This window comes from Haliotis rubra, unplaced genomic scaffold (assembly GCF_003918875.1).
Source record: "Haliotis rubra isolate DU_JTF1 unplaced genomic scaffold, ASM391887v1 Scf1534, whole genome shotgun sequence".
NCBI classification, from domain to species: Eukaryota; Metazoa; Mollusca; class Gastropoda; order Lepetellida; family Haliotidae; genus Haliotis; species Haliotis rubra.
Genome location: NW_025765486.1, coordinates 44,228 through 52,561, shown reverse-complemented (window position 1 = coordinate 52,561; position 8,334 = coordinate 44,228). Strand labels below are relative to the sequence as shown.

Genomic DNA, 8,334 nt, shown 5'->3' with positions numbered 1-8,334 from the left:
TCTTGAAGAAGATACAACAGCATTTTCTCACCCATCCATACTTGATGCATGCCTATGCTCTGTTTATGATCTTCATCCGACTCTTGTTCTTACCAACTGCAGTATGCAGTTCCTATATGAAAGGGTGAATTCGAACCCAGTACCATCAACAGCAATAGACAACAACAGTAACATCATCTTTGTGTCAGAAAACTACTATGATATAGTAGCTGCAAGAATAGCAGAATCAGTATTAAGAGGTGAATACAGATGGTCAATTTCCCATCCATTACTACAAAATGAATCGCTTGCTAAGAGTGTTCTTGAAGATCCGGAGGTTAAACAATGGGTTAAGAGAACCGATTTTCGTTCTCCGGATTGTGATGATAAATATTTCATCCACTGGGCAGTACTCTCAAAGAGTGAATATGTAGTAAGGACCGTCATAACGCTTACAGATCACATTTTCTCAGGGAAAGAAATAAAGGCAGCTCTTGATGCCTCAATACTGAGTGGCAGCATGGCAATTATGGAGGTATTGTTCACTGCGTTTGAAGACAGGATACCACAAAACACTGTTTCCGAATTGTTTCTTGATGCTGCAGAAAGGGAACACATTGAAATGGTAACGTTTCTGCTGCAGGAAGGGGCGGACGTAACTAAAACTAATAACGATAAGGACAACATTTTCCATGTCGCAGCTAGAAGAAATAATATCGGGATAGTAGATGTTGCACTGGCATACACTGAACAGTGTATCCTTGTGAACAGCCGAAACAAATATTGCACGACACCCATCATGGAAGCTGCTTTCGCCGGTTTCATGAGTGTATTTTCCAGATTATTGGCACATAAGGCTGATCTAACTCTGCTTGATGACGAAGATAACAGTGTGTTACATTATGCTTGTCATGGAGGTGGTAACACGTCTATTGTTCAACACCTCATCACAGTTTGTGATATTAACAAGAAAGGGCGTGATGGTCGGACCCCAGTCATGCGTGGCAGCTCTGTGTGGTCAAAAAGACGTTTTTGACTTACTGGTGTCCAATGCAGCTGATCTCACACTGGTTGATGATGAAGATAACAGTGTGTTACATTATGCTTGTCAAGGTGGTAACACGTCTATTGTTCAACATCTCATTACAGTATGTGACATTAACAAGAGAAGGCGTGATGGTCGGACCCCAGTCATGCTGGTGGCAGCTCTGTGTGGTCAAAAAGACGTTTTTGACTTACTGGTGTCCAATGCAGCTGATCTCACACTGGTTGATGATGAAGATAACAGTGTATTACATTATGCTTCTCAAGGTGGTAACACGTCTATTGTTCAACATCTCATTACAGTATGTGACATTAACAAGAGAAGGCGTGATGGTCTGACCCCAGTCATGCTGGCAGCATTGTGTGGTCAAAAAGACGTTTTTGACTTACTGGTGTCCAATGCAGCTGATCTCACACTGGTTGATGATGAAGATAACAGTGTGGTAACATTATGCTTCTGTCTGGTCAAGGTGGTAACATATGCCCCAGTCCTGGTGGCCTTTTTGACATTGTTCAACACACTCATGATACAGTATTACATTATGCTTCTCAAGTGACATTAACAAGAGAGAGGCGTGATGGTCTGACCCCAGTCCTGGTGGCAGCTCTGTGTGGTCAAAAAGACGTTTTTGACTTACTGGTGTCCAATGCAACTGATCTCACACTGGTTGATGATAAAGATGAAGGTGTGTTACATTATGCTTGTCAAGGAGGTAACACGTCTATTGTTCAACACCTCATCACAGTTTGTGATATTAACAAGAAAGGGCGTGATGGTCGGACCCCAGTCCTGGTGGCAGCTCTGTGTGGTCAAAAAGACGTTTTTGACTTACTGGTGTCCAATGCAGCTGATCTCACACTGGTTAATGCTCAAAATGAAGGTGTATTACATTATGCTTGTCAAGGTGGTAACACGTCTATTATTCAACACCTCATTTCAGTATGTGACATTAACAAGAGAAGGCGTGATGGTCGGACCCCAGTCATGCAGGCAGCTCTACGTGGTCAAAAAGACGTTTTTGACTTACTAGTGTCCAATGCAGCTGATCTCACACTGGTTGATGCTAAAAATGAAGGTGTATTACATTATGCTTGTCAAGGAGGTAACACGTCTATTGTTCAACACCTCATCAGTGTTTCTGATATTAACAACAAAGGGCGTGATGGTCGGACCCCAGTCCTGGTGGCAGCTCTGTGTGGTCAAAAATACGTTTTTGACTTACTGGTGTCCAATGCAGCTGATCTCACACTGGTTGATGATGAAGATAATAGTGTGTTACATTATGCTTGTCAAGGAGGTAACACGTCTATTGTTCAACACCTTATTACAGTTTGTGGCATTAACAAGAGAAGGCGTGATGGTCTGACTCCAGTCATGCTGGCAGCAGTGTGTGGTCAAAAAGACGTTTTTGACTTACTGGTGTCCAATGCAGCTGATCTCACACTGGTTGATGCTAAAAATGAAGGTGTATTACATTATGCTTGTCAAGGAGGTAACACGTCCATTATTCAACACCTCATCACAGTTTGTGATATTAACAAGAAAGGGCGTGATGGTCGGACCCCAGTCATGCTGGCAGCTCTGTGTGGTCAAAAAGACGTTTTTGACTTACTGGTGTCCAATGCAGCTGATCTCACACTGGTTGATGATAAAAGATGAAGGTGTATTACATTATGCTTGTCAAGGAGGTAACACGTCTATTGTTCAACACCTCATCAGTATGTTTGTGATATTAACAAGAAAGGGCGTGATGGTCGGACCCCAGTCATGCTGGTCAAGCTCTGTGTGGTCAAAAAGAGAGGCGTTTTTGACATACTAGCTCTGTGTGGTCAAAAAGACGTTTTTGACATACTAGTGTCCAGTGCAGCTGATCTCACACTGGTTGATGATGAAGATAACAGTGTATTACATTATGCTTGTCAAGGTGGTAACACGTCTATTGTTCAACACCTCATTACAGTTTGTGATATTAACAAGAAAGGGCGTGATGGTCGGACCCCAGTCATGGTGGCAGCTCTGCGTGGTCAAAAAGACGTTTTTGACTTACTGGTGTCCAATGCAGCTGATCTCACACTGGTTGATGCTAAAAAGACGTTGAAGGTGTATTACATTATGCTTGTCATGGAGGTAACACGTCTATTGTTCAACACCTCATCACAGTTTGTGATATTAACAAGAAAGGGCGTGATGGTCGGACCCCAGTCCTGGTGGCAGCTCTGCGTGGTCAAAAAGACGTTTTTGACTTACTGGTGTCCAATGGAGCTGATCTCACACTAGTTTGTGCTCAAAATGAAGGTGTATTACATTATGCTTGTCAAGGAGGTAACACGTCTATTGTTCAACACCTCATTACAGTTTGTGATATTAACAAGAAGGGCGTGATGGTCGGACCCCAGTCATGCTGGCAGCTCTGCGTGGTCAAAAAGACGTTTTTGACTTACTGGTGTCCAATGCAGCTGATCTCACACTGGTTGATGATGAAGATAACAGTGTGTTACATTATGCTTGTCAAGGAGGTAACACGTCTATTGTTCAACACCTCATCACAGTTTGTGATATTAACAAGAAAGGGCGTGATGGTCGGACCCCAGTCCTGGTGGCAGCTCTGTGTGGTCAAAAAGACGTTTTTGACTTACTGGTGTCCAATGCAGCTGATCTCACACTGGTTGATGCTAAAAATGAAGGTATATTATATTATGCTTGTAAAGGAGGTAACACATCTATTGTTCAACACCTCATCAAAGTTTGTGATATTAACCAGAGATTGAGTGATGGTCGGACCCCAGTCATGCTGGCAGCTCTGTGTGGTCAAAAAGACGTTTTTGACTTACTGGTGTCCAATGGAGCTGATCTCACACTGGTTGATGCTAAAAATGAAGGTGTATTATATTATGCTTGTAAAGGAAGTAACACGTCTATTGTTCAACACCTCATCAAAGTTTGTGATATTAACCAGAGATTGAGTGATGGTCTGACCCCAGTCATGCTGGCAGCTCTGTGTGGTCAAAAAGACGTTTTTGACTTACTGGTGTCCAATGCAGCTGATCTCACACTGGTTGATGATGATGATAACAGTGTGTTACATTATGCTTGTCAAGGTGGTAACACGTCTATTATTCAACACCTCATTACAGTATGTGACATTAACAAGAGAAGGCGTGATGGTCTGACACCAGTCCTGGTGGCAGCTCTGTGTGGTCAAAAAGACGTTTTTGACTTACTGGTGTCCAATGCAGCTGATCTCACACTGGTTGATGCTAAAAATGAAGGTGTATTACATTATGCTTGTCAAGGAGGTAACACGTCTATTGTTCAACACCTCATCACAGCTTGTGATATTAACAAGAAAGGGCGTGATGGTCGGACCCCAGTCATGCTGGCAGCTGTGTGTGGTCAAAAAGACGTTTTTGACTTACTGGTGTCCAATGCAGCTGATCTCACACTGGTTGATGCTAAAAATGAAGGTGTATTACATTATGCTTGTCAAGGAGGTAACACGTCTATTGTTCAACACCTCATCAGAGTTTGTGATATTAACAAGAAAGGGCGTGATGGTCGGACACCAGTCCTGGTGGCAGCTCTGTGTAGTCAAAAAGACGTTTTTGACTTACTAGTGTCCAATGCAGCTGATCTCACACTGGTTGATGCTAAAAATGAAGGTGTATTACATTATGCTTGTCAAGGTGGTAACACGTCCATTATTAAACACCTCATCACAGCTTGTGATATTAACCAGAAATTCAGTGATGGTCGGACCCCAGTCATGCTGGCAGCTCTGTGTGGTCAAAAAGACGTTTTTGACTTACTGGTGTCCAATGCAGCTGATCTCACACTAGTTGATGATGAAGATAACAGTGTGTTACATTATGCTTGTCAAGGAGGTAACACGTCTATTGTTCAGCACCTTATTACAGTTTGTGACATTAACCAGGGAAGGCGTGATGGTCTGACCCCAGTAATGCTGGCAGCAGTGTGTGGTCAAGAAGACGTTTTTGACTTACTGGTGTCCAATGCAGCTGATCTTACACTGGTTGATGCTAAAAATGAAGGTGTATTACATTATGCTTGTCAAGGTTGTAACACGTCTATTATTCAACACCTCATTCCAGTATGTGACATTAACAAGAGAAGGTGTGATGGTCTGACCCCAGTCATGCTGGCAGCAGTACGTGGTCAAAAAGACGTTTTTGACTTACTGGTGTCCAATGCAGCTGATCTGACACTGGTTAATGATACAAATGGTGTATTACATTATGCTTGTCAAGGAGGTAACACGTCTATTGTTCAACATCTTATCACAGATTCTGATATTAACAAGAAAAGGCGTGATGGTCTGACACCAGTCATGGTGGCAGCTCTGTGTGGTAAAAAGACGTTTTTGACTTACTGGTGTCCAATGCAGCTGATCTCACACTGGTTGATGATGATGATAACAGTGTGTTACATTATGCTTGTCAAGGTGGTAACACGTCTATTGTTCAACACCTCATTAGAGTTTGTGATATTAACAAGAAAGGGCGTGATGGTCGGACCCCAGTCATGCAGACGGCTGTGCATGGTCAGAAAGACGTTTTTGACTTACTAGTGTCCAATGCAGCTGATCTCACACTGGTTGACGCTAAAAATGAAAGTGTATTACATTATGCTTGTCATGGAGGTAACACGTCTATTATTCAACACCTCATTAGAGTTTGTGATATTAACAAGAAAGGGCGTGATGGTCGGACCCCAGTCATGCAGACGGCTGTGCGTGGTCAAAAAGACGTTTTTGACTTACTAGTGTCCAATGCAGCTGATCTCACACTGGTTGATGCTAAAAATGAAAGTGTATTACATTATGCTTGTCAAGGAGGTAACACGTCTATTATTCAACACCTCATTAGAGTTTGTGATATTAACAAGAAAGGGCGTGATGGTCGGACCCCAGTCATGCAGGCGGCTGTGCGTGGTCAAAAAGACGTTTTTGACTTACTGGTGTCCAATGCAGCTGATCTCACACTGGTTGATGCTAAAAATGAAAGTGTATTACATTATGCTTGTCAAGGAGGTAACTCGTCTATTGTTCAACACCTCATCACAGTTTGTGATATTAACAAGAAAGGGCGTGATGGTCGGACCCCAGTCATGCAGGCGGCTGTGCGTGGTCAAAAAGACGTTTTTGACTTACTGGTGTCCAACGGAGCTGATCTCACACTAGTTTGTGCTCAAAATGAAGGTGTATTACATTATGCTTGTCGAGGAGGTAACACGTCTATTGTTCAACACCTCATCACAGTTTGTGATATTAACAAGAGAGGGAGTGATGGTCGGGCCCCAGTCATGCTGGCAGCTCTGCGTGGTCAAAAAGACGTTTTTGACTTACTGGTGTCCAATGCAGCTGATCTCACACTGGTTGATGATGAAGATAACAGTGTGTTACATTATGCTTGTCAAGGTGGTAACACGTCTATTGTTCAACACCTCATTACAGTAAGTGACATTAACAAGAAAGGGAGTGATGGTCTGACCCCAATCATGCTGGCAGCAGTGTGTGGTCAAAAAGACGTTTTTGACTTACTGGTGTCCAATGCAGCTGATCTCACACTGGTTGATGCTAAAAATGTAGGTGTATTACATTATGCTTGTCAAGGAGGTAACACGTCTATTGTTCAACAGCTCATCACAGTATGTATCATTAACAACAGAGGTAGTGATGGTCGGACCTAAGTCATGCTGGCAGCTGTGCGTGGTCAAAAAGACGTTTTTGACTTACTGATGTCCAATGCAGCTGATCTCACACTGGTTGATGTTAAAAATGAAGGGGTATTACATTATGCTTGTCAAGGAGGTAACACGTCTATTGTTCAACACCTCTTCAGAGTTTGTGATATTTACAAGAGAAGGCGTGATGGTCGGACCCCAGTCATGCTGGCAGCTCTGTGTGGTCAAAAAGACGTTTTTGACTTACTGGTGTCCAATGGAGCTGATCTCACACTGGTTGATGCTAAAAATGAAGGTGTATTATATTATGCTTGTAAAGGAAGTAACACGTCTATTGTTCAACACCTCATCAAAGTTTGTGATATTAACCAGAGATTGTGGCAGCTCTGTTAGGTCAAAGAAACGTTTTTGATTAACTGGTGTTCAATGCAGCTGATCTCACACTGATTGATGACGAAGAGCACAGTGTGTTCCATTATGCTTGTCAAGGAGGTAACACGTCTATTGTTCAACACCTTTTCCCATTATGTTACATTTTCAAGAGAAAGCGTGATGGTCTGACCCAAATATTGGGGGCAGCTCTGTGTGGTCAAAAAGAAGTTTTTGACTTACCGGTGTCAAATGCAGCTGATCTAACACTGGTTGATGATGGAGATTCCAGTGCGTTACATAAGGCTTGTGAAGGTGGTAACACTCCTATTGTTCAACACCTCATCAGAGTATGTGACATCAACTAAAAAGGGCGTGATGGTCTGACCCCAGTCATGCTCGCAGCTCTGTGTGGTTTAAAAAGATGTTTTTGACTTACTGGTGTCCAATGCAGCTGATCTCACACTGGTCGATGACGAAGATGTTCAACACCTTCATCGAGGTTTGTGACATCAACAAGAAAGGGCGAAATGATCCAGTTCCAGTCATGTAGGCAGTTCTGGGTGATAAAAGAAATCATTTTTCACTTACTGGTGACCAATGCAGCTGATCTCTCCCTAACTGACAACGGTACTAATAGTGCGTTGATTGCAACTCGTCTATTTTAATGTAAGATAAAAGCGAAGGGTATGAATCTTTTATTACGTTTGAACCAGTTGTCGTCAGATGGATGAATATGATTTGCAATTAACAAAGCTTCATCAGGTTATAATGATAGCATGACGAGCCCATTTGAAATGCAAGATCCGGAAAGACAATAGTTTCTCTTCGGAGAAGTTAACTACAGCAGGGCACGATTTATGACGGGACGGCCGTCCAGATGTGCCTTCATGCCAACGCGACAACCATATTCGGTTGGTTTATCCAGTAGGTCAGTACCAATAGCTAGGACAACTTTGTGGCAGAACCGCAGTCAAACAGTCCAGGAAACGGGTGACCTGCATCGCCTAAATCTGGACGAAACCTTATATGTTTGAACATTTGGTATCTTATTATGAGCTAGTGTTCGAGTATAGTACTACGCTAGTTGAGATTGAAAACTAACACTGACAAACCATTGTATTTGCAATGTTTCACAGCCTTGTAAATAGCATTTGCTTACCATTTAGCTAGATCATGTTTAAATGTGTACTAAATAGTTTTGCTCTATATCCGTTTGTATGAGCACATATGCTAGGTCT

The 8,334-nt window shown here is 42.6% G+C and overlaps 1 protein-coding gene and 1 long non-coding RNA gene across 2 annotated transcripts; both read left to right on the top strand.

Annotated features, from left to right (window-relative positions):
- Positions 1–831: 831 nt before the first annotated feature.
- On the top strand, positions 832–4,966 carry LOC124270659 (ankyrin repeat domain-containing protein 50-like). The gene is made up of 5 exons (XM_046705695.1): positions 832–896; positions 3,736–4,125; positions 4,321–4,665; positions 4,861–4,905; positions 4,956–4,966. Exons 2-5 carry the CDS (start codon positions 3,813–3,815, stop codon positions 4,964–4,966), a joined length of 714 nt encoding a protein of 237 aa, XP_046561651.1. The 5' UTR covers positions 832–896; positions 3,736–3,812.
- Positions 4,967–5,063: 97 nt separating this feature from the next.
- Positions 5,064–7,033, top strand: LOC124270663. Its single transcript, XR_006896852.1, has 3 exons — positions 5,064–5,097; positions 5,290–5,486; positions 6,852–7,033. It is a non-coding gene; the product is annotated as an uncharacterized LOC124270663 (long non-coding RNA).
- The last annotated feature ends 1,301 nt before the right edge of the window (positions 7,034–8,334 follow it).